The 20,147-nt window shown below is 41.0% G+C and overlaps 1 protein-coding gene across 1 annotated transcript in view; it reads right to left on the reverse strand.

Annotated features, from left to right (window-relative positions):
• EPHA1 (EPH receptor A1) overlaps window positions 1-20,147 on the reverse strand; it is a 1,081,817-nt gene that overhangs the window by 732,935 nt on the left and 328,735 nt on the right. The window contains exon 5 of the mRNA XM_044079196.1: window positions 5,301-5,633. Coding sequence (XP_043935131.1) covers window positions 5,301-5,633 — 333 coding nt within the window. The remainder of the gene's footprint in view (window positions 1-5,300; window positions 5,634-20,147) is intronic.

The raw sequence follows: 20,147 nt of genomic DNA on the forward strand, positions 1-20,147 counted from the left end.
TACCAGTGTTGCCTTGGCCAATCTGGAGCAATCAGTATCATATTCGGTCTGTCTGCTCTTGCTTTCAAGAGTACCTTGGGCAGAAGAGGCAGAGGTGGGAAAGCGTAAACTGTCCATGCTGTCCAACTGAAGGAAAGGGCGTCCACTCTCCAGGCCTTTGAATGAAAAGTCCTTGAACAAAACTTTTCCAATTGATGATTCCTGTGGGAGGCAAAAAGATCTAAGTCTGGCCTCCCCCACTCTTGTATTATCTCTGTAAACACCTGAGGATGCAACTTCCATTCGTGTGGATCTGTCATATTTCTGCTTAGATTGTCTGCCAGCATGTTTTCCAATCCTGGCAAGTACTGTACTTGAAGTTCGATTTGCCATTCCAGAGCCAAGTCCCAAAGAGTCATGGCTAGTCTGCACAAGGGGTATGAATGTGTTCCGCCTTATTTGTTTATGTACCACATTACTGTGATGTTGTCTGTTCTTATTAGTAATTGTCCTGGATGCAGGAGGTCCTTGAAAGCTGTAATTGCATTTATTACTGCTAGCATTTCTTTTAGATTGATGTGAAGGTGCTTTTCCTTTTGGGACCATTTGCCCTGAATGCACCTGTCTGTCATGTGTGCCCCCCAGGCGTAGTCTGAGGCGTCTGTTGTGATGACTTGGTTTGCTTGAGGCTTGCAGAATGGGAGGCCTGTGTTTGCTTGACATGCTTGGGCCCACCATAGAAATTCCTTTTGCAAACATGGAATTATTGGTATTATTGTTTTCAAACTGTGACTGTGTTGAGACCATAGGTTTTTGAGGTACCATTGAAGTTTTCTCATATGCAGCTTTGCACATGGGATTAAAAGAATGCAAGATGCCATGAAGCCCAGAGCCTGCAGGATTTTCCTTGCAGTAAGCCTGGTACATTTTGCTAGTATTTTGAAGTACTGAGTTAGCTGCCCCTGTTTTTCTGGTGTAAGATAGGCCATCTGGGTGTTTGTGTCCAAGTTGGCACCCAGGAAAGTTATTTTCTGAGATGGTGTTAGCCTGGACTTCTCCTTGTTGATTGTATACCCCAGAGAAAGCAGTAATCGTGTTACATAAGCCAGATGTTCCAGAAGTATGTGCTTGCTGTCCGCTTGGATCAGGCAGTCGTCCAAATAAGGGTAAATTTGTATCCCTTGAAGTCTGCAGTAGGCAATCACTGATGCCAGGCACTTTGTGAGTACTCTGGGCGCAGTAGATAAGCCAAAGGGCAAAGCAGAGAATTGATAGTGGATTGAACCTGCAAGAAATCTGAGGTATCTTCTGCAACTTTGTCTGATTGGGACATGCAGGTATGCCTCCTTGAGGTCCAATGTTACCAGCCAAAACCCCTTGCCCAGCATGGGAAGAAGCTACTGTAATGTGAGCATCTTGAATTTTGGTACGAGTAAAAATGTGTTTAGGATGGATAAGTCCAAAATGGGTCTCCAGTCGGTTCCTTTCCTTGGTACCAGAAAAAGTCTTGAATAAAAACCTTGACCTTGTTCGTGAGTAGGTACCTCTTGCATAGCTCTCATGCTTATAAGCTTTGAAATTTGTAGTTGTGCCTCTGCCCTTTGATTGTGTGGCAGGTTTGGCATGCCTCTCCTTTTTGGAAGAGTGAGGAATTGAAATTTGTAGCCTCTATTTATAACGTCCAGGATCCATTTGTCTGTTGTGACAATATGCCAATTTCTTGCAAATAATGCTAGCTTTCCTCCCAAAGGTGCTGCCAGCTGAGACCTGCTTGGCATGGAAATGAGGGAGTCATTGAGTTTGTTTCCTGTATTGTTGTGCGCTGTCTTCGCCACCTCTTGGTGCTGGAGTTTGCCATTGTCGGCCTCTATATGATCCTTGTGATTGCCCTCTGCCCCTTGTGTGTCTGTATCTACCTCTTTGGGGCTTGTCAGTAGCTGGAAAGGACCAGTTTTTTTGAAGGCCAATTTCTGCTAAAACGTAGTGGTTGGACCTGTAAAAAAGCTTTGACAGTTTGCATAGATTTGGATTTTTCTTCCATTTTCCGTAATATCTCCTCAGCATTAGTACCAAACAGCACATCCTTTTGTAAAGGAGCATCTAGAAGTTTAGCTTTCACATGATCAGGCAAGCTTTGTTCCCTAAGCCAGGCATATCTACGAATGACTGATCCTGTAGCAGCCGCTCTTGAGGGAGGCCTAGGGCATCATAGCCACATTGTAAGGTGTGTTTACCCACTTGCTCTGCACTATGCATCATATCCTGTAACTCCTTCAAATCTGTTTGTTCAGGTTGAGACATTTTATTCCTTAATTGTGATAACAGGAACTGTTGATATTTAAGCATATGAAACTGAGAATTTAAGGCCCTCATGGCAAGGGTGGCAGAGGTATATAGAAGTGGATTCTTGGCAGTAGAGGCCTTCAATCCCTTGGGGCCTTGAGAAATGGTTTCAGGGTCAGCATTATGGCTTTTGTAGAGAAATTGGTGAGAGTTAGGAACTCTGTAGTACCTATCAGGTTTGACTGGTGCAGGAGGCAGGAGGCAGCAAGCCTCCGAATAAACATCATCAAGTATGTCCAAAACAGGGGGTATCACCAGAGGCCTGTGTTGAGGTAACAAAAGAAATTCCCTAAGTCTTTTCTTGGAATCAGAAAAGTCTTGACCTTCCCAATGGAAGTGTTCCCTTAAAGTGTGCAAGGTTTCCCCAAAGGAAAAATCCTCAGGAGGAGATACAGAAGGAATGGACTGCTCTGCATCCAAATCCTCAAAAGGGGAGTAAGAGTGTTCCTCTACATCAGAATGTTCTGATAGAATGGATCCCTGATCTTGTCTAAGAGTAATTAAATCCTCAGCCATTTTAAGCATCTGTTTTTTAGGCATGGGGCCTGGAGATGGCCTCTGCACAACAGGCCTTGCCCTGTGCAGCAAAGGATGCCTGGCTGCTTTGGATTTAGTAAAGGCCTTAATAGAAAAGAAGATGAGGGTCTAAAGACACCATGGGTGGAAGTGGACCTGTCCACATTAGTAGGCTCAACATTAGCAAAGGCTTCAGTGGTTGTAGTCTGGGAAAGGGCCGAGGTACCAGCGAGAACCGACCACGGTAGCCTGTTTTGCGTGGTGTCGGCGGGACCGCGGGCCTCTCGATCGGCGTCCTTCCCTTTTTTTTTTTTTTTTGGACAAAAGTATCCGTAGTATCCATATAATTTTTAATCAAAAAGGCTTTAAAAAAATAGTGGGAAACTCCAGGTCTGGGCCTAAACAAGGTGCAGGCGGAATGGAAATCCAAATACAATTATTAACTTTTCTGACAACCAAGACTTTGGAATTAGAGAACCCATCTGTGATTCCTGCAGCTGTATGCACGATGAACATCCTGGCCAGGGGAGTGAATCTGAGAGATTCAGTCCAAAGAATGGTCAGAGTCGGAGGCTTCTTTATCTTCAGAGGAAGGTAAATCAAGTTATTTTCAGAGGGTTAGGAGCAGGAAGGGAAGCAGAAAGGAAATGAAAGAGGTTTTGAGGGCCATTATGGCCTTCAGCTGGCCTTGATAGAAATCAATCCATTTTTTCACTCTAGGAGGAGGAGATGAGGGGACATGCTTTGTCTTCAGATGCTCTTTCTTTGGTATGAGGTCTGCTTGAACCAAGCAGGGTGATTTAGAGGCCTGACATATCTCAGCTAATTTTCCAGAAATCAATTCTTGGACTAAAATCTGTGGGGAGCCTTCTGGTCCCTCTGAAGTGAAGATTTGTGGCTCCCCCTTCTCTACAGAAGTAGTCTGTTCAGCCATATGACCCTGCAATGCCATACATGACTCGGGTGGGGTTGCTGTAAAGGGCATCAGAGGTGGAGTCGGACATACCACGGGTTCTGTTACCTCAGTGAGTGCATCAGTATCTGAGTGGATAAACCTAGTATCTGGCCTAGGGCTCTTAAATGTTTCTGTTGGGCAATGGAGGTGCACCAGTAGAGACGGAAACGTGTCAACTTAGAGTGCACCAAATGCTACAGACATTTAGTATCTAAGAAAGTGTTAAACAAAGATAAGGACCACAAAGTAGACTTGTAGTTGTGTTCCATGCCAGAGACACAGGGTATCAAAGTCTTTGTAGGGAATTTGCCTACCTCACTCACATTTACCCCTCCTAACTGACATCTAATATGGATATGGCAAAACAATGTAATCAAATAAAGGAAGGTTCATCTGTTTCTTTTTAGGAAGCAAATGTACCAATGACTAAGTAAATATCTGTCCAGTGAGTGAGTGACCTGCATTCTGGCTGACAGTGAGACAGACTGAGGATCTACTCTCATCTTCTTCTTTCAGCTTTTTTCGGTTAGGGGTCGCCACAGCGGATCATCTGTCCGCTCATACATCTGCCTATATAATCCTACACTTGCGAGCGCAGGTCATATATTGGACATACAATCCAGGGAGGGTTAAGCATTGGTACCCCAGCTAGACATCAGTGGAGATAACCCATCTGTCTGGAATACTACAACAGTGATCTCAGTCAGGATGTCATATAAACTCTACAAATCACCTATTGACAAAATGTCAGCACTGAACCTTGGATCATGGAGTTCAAAGGCAGACATCTTTCCAATGGTCCACTGTACTCCAACGTGTTTTAGTGACAAAGTCTATTTACTGCATTTGTTAACCATGACATCTGACTGGGCTTTGCAAGACTCCTTTTCAGCGGAGGCCAGTAGAGAAAATCTCCATGATGCCTAATGTCTAAACTTAAAATGATCTATCACCTCCGATTATAAATCCAAACTTCAATACAAACAGCAGGAGTATGAAATCATTGTTTACAGCTCAATAGCCTAAAAATCTACTGCTAAATCAATTCTTTAGAGTAAGAGTAGCTGTGCTAAAATGGATATGGGGAATGTCTTCCATAACGAATGTATTTCACAGTTCATGCTAGCAAGGTTAAATAGTCAAACTACTGCAGCTGCTCTACATTCCTGTCTGTACAGAAAATAAAGAGAGAACAGTAATCATATAAACAGATTCATAATGCCAATATGCAAGTACACAAGAGATTTATGTAAGATGCAAAGCATGCAAGGTGTGATGACAAAGGAAGTTATTTCCTAGTACTAAAAGAAAAAGGAAAAACACAGACATTTTTGACAGCCTTTTACTGCTCGAATATTTTCAAAAATTATTCATCTAGCGCTTACTTCTCATATTCAGATATTTATTCCAGGGAGTTGTTCATTAATCTGAAATCCTAGCATTTCATTTTTTCAAACTGTATTAATATCCAACAAATTTTTGAAGGAAAATTAAGTTTATACTATACCACCATGTCCAAAGGTGACCCCAACAGTGGTAAAACTCTTTGCTGGACTGAAATTTGAAACTGCATTTCTGGCTTCAATGGAGAATGTGTAGTTTGTGTACGGCTCAAGTCCCTCCACTTGTACAACAGTGTCTGTCAGACCATTAGTACTTGGAGTGAATATCACACTAGCTAGACATGGTTCACAGGTTTCAGACTCCAGGGGGCACTGCTGGCATTCTATGGAGTAGGTGACATCTTTACGTCCTCCAGACTCACTGGGTGGTAACCAACGCAGAACAATCTTTGAACCAGAGACAGCATAAGTAGCATTTAATGGATTAGAAGGAGGTTCTGAAAATAGAATTAAGGAAAAAATAGCAGAGCTGTTTAACAAGAGATGATTCTGTCATACTGTCATATACATTTTACACATACTTACATAATATATTTACACACATGTAAACACATATCCATCAATAAACATATATATATATATATATATATATATATATGTATATATATGTATACACACACACAGACACACATACAAAAGGCAAAAATGTATATGTGCATATACATCTTTGAATACACTGCCATTTTGCTTATTGCCAACATTTCAATTCAATAAGCAAAAATCTCCTCATTAACAGCAGAATAAGACCAGAGCAAACACTGTTCTGTGGAATACAATATGGGCCCTGACTATGTCCAGAAAAATCAACCTCGAATAACAGCTCAAGTGCTGGAGAAGCCTGGATGCGAAGACAGAGAGTGAGTGGCTGACACAAGCTCACCCATCCTGAGGGATGAGAATAGTGGTCTGGTTGACTGCCCACCACAATGCCAATGTAGACCCACAGGTGCCAAAGATATAACCATTCATCTGCAACACAAGCTTTGCACTAGCAAGCTAATAATGGCAGCACTCATTTAGCATGTCAGTGGGAACATACACACATAAGGAGAAACATTGTGACCCCTCAAGGGGAAACAAGTGCAAATGTCAGCCACCAAGACTGGGTTTAGGGCTTAAAAACAGAAATACTGTCGTAACTCACATCTGTAGAAGCAGGTGACATTACAAAATATTTCATGGCTGCCTGGATGGATTGCACCATCAGGTTAGTTCCCACTTCTGTGCCGAGGACTCCTCAGTGACAGGGGAACATAGACTGAAGACCCATAGGGAAGGGACTCTACCGGTCAACAGTCAGGAGGGGGGATATTAAGAATAACATGGCGTTCCAGTAATAAAACATACATAGGTTCATTAACTAAGTACTAGGCAATCTCCCCCCTGTGGGACATTCTAAGCTATTTGGTGCTCAAATTAACCTATCCCATTTGTTAGACTGGCCTTACCCATCCTGTGGTTGATAATTATACATTACCCCTAATGAGAATAACTGAGATCATACCATAGATCATTTCAAGGGACCCATGCATGAGGCACAACATTTAGGAGCTGCCTCTGTCCATTAGTAGTATAGGGGTCAGTCCTAGGGTACATTTTCTGTTTCCCATCCATTGATCCAGGTTGTGTGTGAATATTGACAGCTATGAGCTTTATCATTGATGGGGAGTCTGTTCCAGAGAAGCAGTATGCTCTGCAAGATGTACCCATTTTTCCTAATTGATCCGTTGATGTTGAAGAAGAGAATTACATCCCAAGACTGAGTATTTCTGATGCCATTTGACATGCTGATGTGCAGTAAATCCATCAGAATTGGGTTGGAGGATGCCTTGTATGCCAATCACAGGTTACTCTGTATCTTAGAGACTTGCTAAGAGATGTAGTCACAGGGCTTTGAGTTAGTCCCTGTATGCCATATTGTTTAGGCCTTGTATTCTTTTAGCAAGGTATCTCTGTGGGCATTCCAGTTGTTGCATGTGTATGGACAGACATGACACTGTAAGCTCTATCACTGTCTTCCCTCCCTATCTTCTCACATGTCACCTATGCAAATCATAAGATGCTTGGACACTCCACACCACTCAGTTGTTGCCTTATGAATAATTGCAGGTGGGAATCCCTTGCAAACAACTAAACGATGGATGATATGGAATGACATCCTAATGATTAGTCTATAGTACAGCATCCAACTGTCAGGCAGGCCCAAATAAAAGTTATGTACTTATTATACTAGCAGTTAGATTTATTAGATATCTTTTTTGTTTAACAGATGAGTAAACTGGACCAATGGGGCCATTTTAAGTCATGACCTGGACATAGCAATGAAAACAGGAAATATGGCAGCATGTGCACAGCAAAAGGAAAACCCAGTATGGCTATACAAGACATACAATACAATAGTGTTTTGTTAACGGCACACATCTTCCACAGCTTGTCGACAAGCCTCGTCAGCTGGCAGAACTTGAAGTTTACCTTAACAAATCTTCTGAATTATTTGGGTCATCACTGACTTTTCTAATGACATAAAACTATCAATCTGACTTTCACAGAGACTGTCAAAAATATGCAAACTCTCTTGGATACATTTAATCTCAATGCAAGTGCACTAAAAGCAAGTCTGCTTGATTAAAATATCTGTACAATCAAAACAGAAGTTCATATTTTATTTTACCTATTAAAGTACCATGCAATTACACAAGATACCACAGGATACAGTAAACGTACACTGTGATATAGCACAGGTGTACCCAAATAAATGAAACACAGATAACACAAAAACGGTAATGATTGCTGTAATTTAGTAGCAGTGGGTCCACAAAATATACAAGGGAAGCCAAAAGTGAGAGAAATGCTAAATTAAGCTTCTTTATCAATTTCTAGAAGCCACATTTAATCATTCATTTGCTCATTTTCAGTACCTCATCTTATTTAATGTCAAGTAACAGCCAAAACCCATTCCAGCAGTCAGAGTATGGTATGGAATCAATCCAAGGTAGACCACACACACACACAAACTGTTCTCAGACCTATGAGCAATCTGGAATACGTGCAACTTTTCTTTGGGATGCGGGAAGAAATGGAGAAATAAGGAGAATGTGCATGTTACACAGAAGTCATCCCTTTTGGAAAATGAACTGGAGAACCAAGCACTTTTGAGGCAGCAGTGCAATGATAACCAGTGCATAATGTGTTACACTCTCTTCTCTCTCACTGCTCTATCTAGTTACTTAATCCTTTGGTTGCCACTGAAAATACTTGCCGACAGGCGGATGCGAGCGCACACACGTCTCAGAAGTCCCTTATACAGTATAAAATGCACTATGTGATTTGCAGACACAGCGCAAGCTACACTTGTCTTGAGTTTACACTCACTTAAAGCAAGCAATAACGGGCTGTCAATGTTTTCCATGCAAAAAGAATAGTTGTGTACAACTACTTTCACCATAGAAATTGATGTCAGAATAGAAGCATTGCTACTTCACTCTGGACTTGATTACAGATTGGCATCTGCTCTTCTGGCCTGACTTGCAGTGCTTTTGGATGCTTCTAAAGCACAGCTCAACTCAGCTCCACCTTCTGCCTGCAACATTGGTCTGGTGATTGGTTAAAAGGGTCAGCAACCTGCATGAGTTTCAATTCTCTCCTAGTTCAAGTTATCACCAAGTGTATCTGGGATAGTGTAGCTAATACATATGGGATACTCTACTTAGTTGCCATTTGGTCATAAATAAATGACCTCTTTCTTACGAAAGCTAAGAAAAGGGAGATTTCAAACACCCTGTAAGCCCTTAAAGCAGTCTCAGTGGGATGAGTCAAGCTATTTCTTTAAAGGAAAAGGCAGCAAGGAGACAAAGGAGTTATAAAGAAAAGGTGAAACTCCTGTATTAGTCAGCCTAAATGATACAAAGATGTGACCATCATTTTCTCTTCCATCTTTCATCCTAGGTTTTGAAGATTTTTTTGAGGGGGGTATCATTGCTATTCTACTATTCATTATAAACAGGAAGAGTATAAAATCAACTACCATTGGAGGGATGTAGTATGTTCACAGCACACACTAAAACAGCAGTAGCAAAGCCCGTCTTACTCCTGGGATCAATGTCTCATCATTAGTGCTTTAAAAAAATTATAGTCAGTGGTACAATGGGCTGCTTCACAACAACATTCTTAAAGATTACTGTAGCTCTGGTAGAGTGTAGCCTTGCATGTTCTCCCAGCGTTTTCCATGGCTCTCATTAAAAAGTGCATTTATGTAGCCATTTAAAGGGTATTTGTTCTGAAACTAGTCTGCCTTGTTTGCCTGATATAATGGTGACAAAGAACTTGCCAGACTCTCAGAAGTCCTTTGTACTTTCTGTATAATATCCAAGTTGTCTGTGTAAGCCACTATATGCATCATTCGCTCTTTTTTGTTTTGAGGTAGGATACGAGATACTGGCTACTGAATGGTTTGATTCAAAACCAGCTCCGACACTAATTTAGACATAAAAGCAAGATTCATTTTAATACATTGTCCTTACCAAAGACAGTGTAAGGTACTTTATACTTTTAAGCCTGCATTTCAGAGATCTTCCTAACAAATACAATAGTCGCAAGAAAGAATGCTTTCTATGGGAGAGAAAAAAAACAGAGCAACTCTAAAACAATATGCTTGGAAAGAAAGAGCGAAAATAAACTTTTCCGCCATAAAGCTGAAGTCTCATGGAAGAAGAATAGCGTTTTTTGGAGGGCAGGGGGGCTTGAAATGCCAAGACACCCTCCTAACATCATTTAACAGCGAAGTGTGTAGACAAAGCAGGATAAATGGGGAGCTGAAAGATGCACCTTTCCATATTCATAACATGTTGAGGAACAGATCAGTTGAATAAATACTGGTGGAGGACTGTATGTTCTACAACTGTGGTAGACAGGACACCTGATAGTTGCACCAAATAGAACATCTTTTCCATTTACCTACATAACATTTTGTGGTGTGTGGATTCCTCATGACTTGGAGAAAGTGCAGCACTTCTTCAGAGAACTGGTCTTGAAGACTTGAGACCATCTATGCCACCATTATGAGAAGTCTTAGGTTTGGTTATAGTAGTGACTGTGTGTGTTTTGTTAGGAGAATAAAGACTTTGGTAATGGAAGTTAGCCCTCTTTGCTCATCTGAGCTAGCTGAAAAAAGAAGCAGCCTTGCCTTTTCGTTTCTTAATTTGTACAGCACTTTTGGGGGTTGGATGGAAATGCATTAAGGAGGGAAGAAGGGAGCACAAGTCCCTTGCTTGTGATCTCCCAAAGAACTTCTTTAGCTGATAATTCTGTGATGCAAGCACATATTCCTCAATGGAATTTCCCACCACTGCTTCAGACCCAGAGCAATTTGCATTCTTAACCTGCATTCATAAAGTCTTAAGGAGTATTTCCTAAGCATGCCACAGGAAGATTTGGTCTGATGCAATGGAATGGACTAGGAGATGCAACCCCTGATAGAAATCCAGATGGCTGCACATTGAATAACAGCTTAATTATAGCTCTCCCAGTTTGAAAACAGAAACTCAGCAGAGAATGCCAGTGGATTTGACTTTCTGGGTAAATTTAAGTAACTAGCTAGTAAGTGTACTGCGTGGATGCTAGGAAAAAGAAATACAGAGGACCTGAAGGAAAATCAGCTATAAATGGGGAGGAAAATACACCGACTTACAGTAACCAAGAGGAAAGTATAAGACAACTGCACAAAGACCCGATTAAAATAAATGAAACACTGATGGAGTATATCAACTCAAACAAAAGGCTAGAAAAAAAGGAAGAAGCTTTAAACAGATATTCAGATGAGGGAATAAAACTACAAAAATCAGAGGTCAAAATGAAGAAAAGGCTGGCTGAATATCAGACTGCTCAAGAAGAGATGTTTAAAAAAATTGCAGAATTAGAGGCAGAGCATGTAGGGAAAACCTGAGATTTCAGCTGTACCAGAGAATACTGGAAGGAACAGAATGTATTAATTTTATGAAAGCACAAATAAGCAACTGGACTGGTATTCCATAACAGATGTGAATTGAAAGGGCACATTGTGTGTATGCTCCAAACCTGGCTATAAGAAAGTAACCTAGACCTTTAATAGTAAAGATGCAACCCTACAGGCAGGGGGAGCTGAATCTGATAAAACTTTGGCAGAAGAACAAAGAACTAGAAGTGGAAAGATGGCAAAGTGTTTGTGGAGAATGATTAGTCACTATACACCAGGCAAATAAGTAGTAAATTTATTCCACTATTCAGGGAATGTCCAGAAGCAGGTGTGAAATTCAAAACTGCTGTACCCAGCTATCGTCAAAATATTCTTTATTGGAGGGAAAAAAATAATTTTTTGATGAAGTAAATGCCAAGAAGAAAATACAAAAGTTTGTCCAAGAAAAGGTGAGCTGTGAAACAGGACAGTCTGCTTCTTGGTCTTCTGCTAATAAAGACCACAGAGAGACTGTGCCAGTGAAATCTTTCCCAATGTTTCAAAGGAAAATGCTGGAGAGAAGGAAGGGAGCATAAGAGTCGACTAGAAGAAATGACAATACACTGGAAATGAAGCAGAGACAGGATTTGAGATATGGAGATGAAGAGGAATAAAACCAGTAACTTGGAAATTGACAAATGTGGGATTCCAAAGCAATAGTTACATTTGTGAAATATGAAAGAACAAGACAATCTGGAAACATTGGACTATTTTGGACTCTGTTGGACTGGTGGGGGGACTCAAAAGCATATGCCCTACTTCCTGTCATTAATGTTCTGAAAAATACTTGGGGAAGGGAAAAAGGAGGGAGAATGTTAACTAAGTAAAACATTTTTTTCTTAATAGTACTATCTTTAAAGTGCATGATTTTCTTTGCATGATATAAAGTGAAGTTTTATCAGTCATTTTTGAGTGTAATGTGGATACTATTATGGACAGGTTCTCCCATTTGTTTTTCTTTTTCCCCTTCTATTCTCTTTCTCCTTGTTCAGTTTTGAGAGGTGTGGGCATTACAATGTAAAAAAAAAAAAAAAAAAGGAAAAGATGAAAAATCTGGTTAAATTAGCATGACAAAAGAAAACCTGATGTCCTTTTTCTCATTCTTGCATGGGGAAATGACTGGATTGAGGCCCTTAGCTTGATCTAGTGGCAAGTTTTATGAGAAAGTAAGTAAATGAAAAAGAATATTGAATATTATAAGGCTTTTTCTGCAAATAAATGTATGCTTAGTAGAAATTGTGTATCTAGTCCTCATGTCTCCATGGAGGCAATCTGATAGAGAAACTGGCTAAGAGATAATGTTCTATCAAAGCATTTAAGTCTTTTCTGAGCTGGGAGCACTATAAAGACATGACAAAACCAAAGAGCACTAAGTAGAAGCACAGGCTGCACCACGAATCTTAACATCAACAACCTTTCTTTTAGGTCAACTCAAGATTGTGTGTGTCAGGTTGGGACACTGGTTCCTGTTAGGAAGGTAAAACTTCAACATTTGAAGATGTACATAGTTTTGTGTGTTAGCATTAAGTTGATAGTCTTAGGGGGGGTACTGGGTGGGTTATTTTGAGGGCAAAAGAAACACTGAAGCCAAACATGACTCAGGAACAGAATACGTCCAAAAACTAAGACCAAACACACTAGAGTAAAGTCCACAATGTTTATTGATCCACAAAAACAAGATGATTAAGTGCTTTCATATATGTACTTCATCAGAATCACAAACGCATATAGCACCCAGCACTTTTAAATCCCCACTATTAAGTCATTATTCAATAAAATTAATGGAGGCATTATTCAATCCATAACATAAAAGGAACAGAACCATAAAAAGTGTACGTAACCTAACTTTACCCTTACATTCTCTCAAAGCATTTGATAAAAATAATTAATATTCAACACACTTAGCAAATACAAAATTCCTAAAAATATCAGAAATAAATACATATGGGTACATATATTAATACACAGGTATAAGTTCATAGGTTGGCACTAGGCTATCGGCCCTAGGGCCTATATAAGCCTAGCCATAACAATTCCCTGGCTATTTCTTCCCACACTATTTACTTCCCTGGACCCCTGTCTAGCAGGGTGACTAACATGATCCCTGGGGTGAATTTCCTTTCTCCCATCCAATTGTCAAGTTTCCCTTTGAAGAGAGCCAAAGAGGCACACTGCTTGATATGTATGGGCAGTATATTCCAGAGTCTAGGGAGTCTCTGGGTCAGGAATCTATCCCTTCAGCATGTTTTGTTTATTGTGATGACAAGGTTTAGATCCCTGGATCATGTGGCTCTGAGGGATTGGGATTTCTTTAAGTGTAGCATGTCCAACAGCTCTGGATTTGACATGGCCTTGTATGTTAAGTAGAGATCATCTCAGAGTAGACGATATGTGACAGAGTATAACTGGGGTTTTTTAAGGTGGTCAGCGTAGGGCATCTGCTTTAGGCCAGTGATTCTTTTAGTGAGGTATTTCTGTGGCCTTTCCAGTTGTTTCAGATGTTTTGAGAAGTACATACCAAACGGGTCATTGTACTCTATAATGGGTCTAATGAGGGATGAGTACAGTGGGACAATGGCCTCCTTTTTCCTGGATGAAAAGCCCTTAGTGATGAGGTGTGCCTCATAGGATTTCCTGACTGTTGTGGTGATGTGGTTATCGAAGGCGAGACTATTGTCCATCTGTGTCCCTAAGTCTCTTCTCACACTTTTGGTGTTTAGTGTTGTTAGAAAAATATGTATTAATGTATATGTTTAGTGCTTACTAGAAGCTAAAAGGGTTAACACATTTCATTCTATTTTATGTACAGCTTAGTTTTGTATGAAACTACAAGATGCTTTTCTGAAACTGCAAGATGCTCTCTGATCTAATTGTACACATCATCATTCAAAACAGGAGGTATAGCTAAGGGCCTATGTTGAGGCAGATGTAAAAAGGTCCTTAATCTTTTTCTAGAATCAGAGAATTCCTGACCTGGCCATTGAAAATGCTCGCTCATGGAGTGTAGAGTCTCACCAAAGGAAAACTCTTCAGGAGGGGAGGCCGAAGGGATAGATTCTTCAGCATCAGAATCCTCATAGGGCGAATAAGCCTCCTCCTGGTGGTCTGACAACTCAGAGCCATCCGTGGAGTCATCTGAAGATTGTGGGTCAGAGGGGTCAGTCCTGGGCCTTTTGTCTGGTGGAGGTTGAGAGGCCCTATCTGGGTGAGGTTGTGAACCCCTAATTAAAGAAATAAGGTCCTCTGCAAGGCTGAGGATCTGAGAACTAGAGGAAGGCCTCTGGGAGGTAGTCTTGGGAGGCAAAGCTTTAGAAAGTTTAGCAGCTTTAGCCCTAGAAAAGGCCTTAATGGACATGGAAGCAGGGGGCCTAACTGCCCCACGTGCAGGAGTAGAAATGTCCAAAGGTATGGTGTCGGACATTTCCTGGACACTGGTTTCGGTAGGTAGCTTGGTAGCCGACTCAGCCGGGGCCTCCCGGGCCGCGGTGGTTGGTTGAATGGTTTCTGAAGAAGGAATCTCCGAGGACTCGGTTTCGGCCGAAACCGAGACACTCGCGGTAGGCTTTACTGTGGTTTCAGCAGAAACCGCGGGCCGCGAGTGTCGGTCCTTATCCTTCCGTTTTTTCACCAAATGCAAAGTCGGAGTCTCCGATGGCATTTTATATGCAAAATTGGCCCCCAAAAATTCCTCTGCAAACTCCGACCGTCTAAGAGTTCGTCGGTTGAAGGAAGCACAGGCTGAACAGGCCGATACGTCGTGGTCTGGGCCTAAGCAAGGAAGGCAGTAGGAATGGAAATCCTTATGAGGTATTTGTTTCCCACAAGTTAAACAATTATTTACTTTGTCTGACATCGGCTGAGGCAAGAAGGAGTCCCCAACGGGGTACTTAGCTTTTTCGAAGTCTTCGGTAGCTGAATTCACTGGATCTGACCGACCGGCACTTGCGAACAGCTTCTGCTTCGGGCACCGCACGGCAAGAAGGACTGAGGAAAATGGCGTCGGCTGATGCTTTTATACCCCAGGCGCTCTGCCGTTGGGGAAAGTGCGACATCAGCCGAGGCCAGACCCAGACATTGGAATCCGGCCGACCGAAGGGCTGCCTGAGGCAGGACAACCCATATGTTATGACTGCAGATGCATCCTTGAAGGACATCTGCAAGATGCTCTCTGACCTAATATTTGCTAGCACAGCAAAATTCATGTTTATGCCTTTTGGAAATTTACTAAGAAGCAGGTGATTATCTGCTAGGTCAGGAAAAGAATAGAACAATACTGTTTTCTATAATGTTATTGAACTTGAACAATCAGCTCTGTTCGTGTTATGAGAACATGCACAGCTGCAGAAAAGATAGATACAGTTGAACAAAGACTGCTTGAAGAAATTAACTATAATCTGTGCTTGCTTTGTGCTCAAATTAGCCATAGTACCTTGAATGGTAACATCATATAGTGAGAAGTTGTATCTAACCGTGGTCTCAAGGCCACGCTGTTTTTCTTAGGATGTTTTTTTTTTTTTTTTTTTATAAACTTGATATGCCAGCAGAAAATCACGGACAAACAGCTGCCATGAAATAATATTGTAAGAACTTGTGATTTATTATGTCAGCTTAGTAGGCAATGTCTTGTAAGAAATGTATAAGAATGGCTTCACTTCCTGATTCTAGTTAGACAAACTCTGTAGTAGCACGTTTTTGTCTCCTTGCTGCAAGATTAAAGTGCCTTAACCTGAACCTGCCATGTGTTGATCTTTTTGAAGTTGTTTTTCCGTTGACAGATACTCTCACTTCGCCTCAGGTCAGATGGGCCAGGTGGCATGAAACCGTACGGGGAAGAGACCATATCGGTTCTTCTGCTTTGAAACACCTCCGACTGAATTGTCATTCAAAAGAGGCCAGCCACTGTTCTGATCTGCGATTGGAGGATGAGTTGACGTTTTTTCCTCGAACCAGACAATCAATCACGGAGGCTCAGGTAAGGTGAGATTTAGCTTTTTTCTGTTTTAGATCAGGGACTTGATTTGTATCATGTCAGGAGATTTGTCTTGTACAAGTCAGGGACAGGAAGATTGCAGTCTTGTCACAGATCAGGGAAACAGAATAGGTAGGCAGTTATTCTAGATAAACTGTGAAAAAGAGAAATTGTGGTACCATGTAAAAATAAGAAGGGTTAGGTAACATTTTAACAGTCAGAATAATATGGGAAATAAGTGCACAAAAAGTTCCCAAGATCCACCGTTAACTGAAGATGCAAAATATATGCAATTACAGCGTGCCAACAATGTTAGGTACTATACAAAATGGGTTAATAAATATGAATTTGATGGCAAATTAGAAAAATCCTCACTTATTAAACTTGTCAAACAGCTTAAAACCGACGCAAAAGGTCAGGTAAAAAAGCAACGTCAATTAGGCATTCCTCAGGCACACAGGTAGATTGAGGAAGCAAACCGTAGGGAACAAAAAAGTAATAATTCAAAAGTTATGTTTCTAGATAGAGAGGACAATAATTTGGTAATAGCATCAGCCCCTCCACCCCCTCTGCTTCCCTTACCAGAATATGAAGCGAGTGGACAAGCTGGTCCACCTCCGCTATACCCGGCTGTCTCTGCAAAGCCAAGACCGTTTGTCAGAGATCCCATCGAGACTAGGTCTCGAACACGTAACTTAAGAGGGGATAATTAGTTATATCAAATGAACAAATATTCACGAGCTATGAGTGAAGAAGAGATATGTCCACTCATAGAAGTACCAAATCCTGAGGCGGGACAGGAGGGGCAGGACCCAACTCTCCTAGTATATAGACCATGGACACTGGAAGACATCCGGAAAGCTACAGAGGGAATTCCCCATCCAAAAGTTAATTTCAGAAAATTCTTAGAAGACTTACAGGGCATGAGGTTAAGTTATCATTTAAATGGAGAAGTAGAAAAAGTAGTTAGACAAATCGTAGGTCCAGACTGGCACATGATCAGTGGCAACTGGAATCCCCGTGACACAGAACACAAGCCACTCCCACATAGCAACACAGAACTGGATAATAGAGTAAAAGGTCTTACAGACCGAATCTCTGAGAAATGGAAGCCTAGGGCAGACTGGACTTGCATTAATCAATGCATCCAGCAAGAAGGTGAAACTGTTGACAGATATTATGCTAGATTATTAGAGTGTTTTAATAACCGTTGTGGAATGCAAGAAGAACAAACACATGATTCCCCGTATGAGCAGCAGCTAAAGAATGCATTTTTAAAATGCAGTATTTTGCCTATAAGCAGCTTTATTGCAAAGCACATGGTAGACCATCGTACAAGTAGACTACAGTCACTACTTGAATATGCTAGACATGCCGAAAAACATTTTAACAGTAAAATGAAAAAGAAAGCCCAAGTATTTTCTGTAGAAGATGGAGCAGAAGTTTATGTAGTACAGTCCGGGAAAAAGGGCAAGAAAAATGCCCAGGGGAAACCATCTGATAAGCGATCAGAAGAGTTTGAAGAGAGAAAGAAAAGGGGTGAATGTTTTAAGTGCGGAAAAAAGGGACATTTAGCAAGGGATTGCAAGCAAAACAAGAAGGTAGTCATGGAAGATAAGGAGATTTAGGACTGACTATATGATAGTCAAGAATCACTAGAAGGGAATAACCATGAAAAGACAAATGAAAATGTGATAGAGGGAGTAGAGAATGTGACAGAAGAAATAGAGGAAGTGCAAGAAATCACAGATAGTGAAGAAAGTGAAATTTTAATCTTAGCATTATTGAGCCTAGAGCTCTACTTAGTAGATACAAAACCAGAAGTTATGCTTCTGGTAGAAGGGAGGGAAGTTAAATTTCTGTGTGACTCAGGGGCATCGCGGACCCTGATACATCCTTCCAAACTACCAGAAAATTCAGAATCACTCGATTACATATTAGTGAAAGCAGCTAATGGACAGCTGTATCGGGAGCCACTCTCCCATAACATAGCAATAACTGACCCTGTTTCAGGGATGACCCAGAAAAGCAAAATTGTTGTTTCTGCAAAATGCCTGGTAAATCTTTTGGGCAGAGATCTTATGCAGATATTTGGCATAGCAGTAGTTCCAACTATGCAGGGTATGGAAGCACAGCGACAAATGGATACTTTTTGTAGTGCGGGAGGGTGAAACATTTTATTGGTACAGCCAGGACTTGGTCACGACTGGTCCAGGGGCAGTAACCAAAGAGCTGATGAACGTAGCCATCAGTAAGTCCCCCTCCCTTGACACTGAAACAGCATTTGTTGCACTGTACTCTGTATTGGGATCGACGGTGACCGAGCTCTTGAGATGGGTTTCAAGGAGCGCCAATGTCGGTTTACTTCGTTTTGTAAGAGAGTAGTCTCGATGTTTATTGCAATTGGCAAAAGTTCATCACGTAGATGGCATAGGGCATCTGCTTTAGGCCTGTGATTCTTTTAGTGAGGTATTTCTGCGGCCTTTCCAGTTGTTTCAGATGTTTTGAAAAGTACATACCAAACGGGGCATTGTACTCTATAATGGGTCTAATGAGGGATGAGTACAGTGGGACAATGGCCTCCTTTTTCCTGGATGAAAAGCCCTTAGTGATGAGGTGTGCCTCATAGGATTTCCTGACTGTTGTGGTGATGTGGTTATCGAAGGCGAGACCATTGTCCACCTGTGTCCCTAAGTCTCTTCTCACACTTTCGATGTTTAGTGTTGTTAGAAAAATATGTATTAATGTATATGTTTAGTGCTTACTAGAAGCTAAAAGGGTTAACACATTTCATTCTATTTTATGTACAGCTTAGTTTTGTATGAAACTACAAGATGCTCTCTGACCTAATATTTGCTAGCACAGCAAAATTCATGTTTATGCCTTTTGGAAATTTACTGAGAAGCAGGTGATTATCTGCTAGGTCAGGAAAAGAATAGAACAATACTGTTTTCTATAATGTTATTGAACTTGAACAATCAGCTCTGTTCGTGTTATGAGAACATGCACAGCTGCAGAAAAGATAGATACAGTTGAACAAAGACTGCTTGAAGAAATGAACTATAATCTGTGCTTGCTTTGTGCTCAAATTAGCCATAGTACCTTGAATGGTAACATCATATAGTGAGAAGTTGTATCTAACCGGTGGTCTCCAAGGCCACGTTGTTTTTCTTAGGATGTTTTTTTTTTTTTATAAACTTGATATGCCAGCAGAAAATCACGGACAAACAGCTGCTATGAAATAATATTGTAAGAACTTGTGATTTATTATGTCAGCTTAGTAGGCAATGTCTTGTAAGAAATGTATAAGAATGGCTTCACTTCCTGATTCTAGTTAGACAAACTCTGTATTAGCACGTTTTTGTCTCCTTGCTGCAAGATTAAAGTGCCTTAACCTGAACCTGCCATGTGTTGATCTTTTTGAAGTTGTTTTTCCGTTGACAGATACTCTCACTTCGCCTCAGGTCAGATGGGCCAGGTGGCATGAAACCGTACGGGGAAGAGACCATATTGGTTCTTCTGCTTTGAAAGACCTCCGACTGAATTGTCGTTCAAAAGAGGCCAGCCACTGTTCTGATCTGCGATTGGAGGACGAGTTAACGTTTTTTCCTCGAACCAGACAATCAATCACGGAGGCTCAGGTAAGGTGAGATTTACCTTTTTTCTGTTTTAGATCAGGGACTTGATTTGTATCATCTGTCAGGAGATTTGTCTTGTACAAGTCAGGGACAGGAAGATTGCAGTCTTGTCATAGATCAGGGAAACAGAATAGGTAGGCAGTTATTCTAGATAAACTGTGAAAAAGAGAAATTGTGGTACCACGTAAAAATAAGAAGGGTTACGTAACATTTTAACAGTCAGAATAATATGGGAAATAAGTGCACAAAAAGTTCCCAAGATCCAGCGTTAACTGAAGATGCAAAATATATGCAATTACAGCGTGCCAACAATGTTAGGTACTATACAAAATGGGTTAATAAATATGAATTTGAT

The sequence above is a fragment of the Protopterus annectens genome, chromosome 8.part0 (assembly GCF_019279795.1).
Source record: "Protopterus annectens isolate FY-2018-M chromosome 8.part0, PAN1.0, whole genome shotgun sequence".
Classification (NCBI taxonomy): domain Eukaryota; kingdom Metazoa; phylum Chordata; order Ceratodontiformes; family Protopteridae; genus Protopterus; species Protopterus annectens.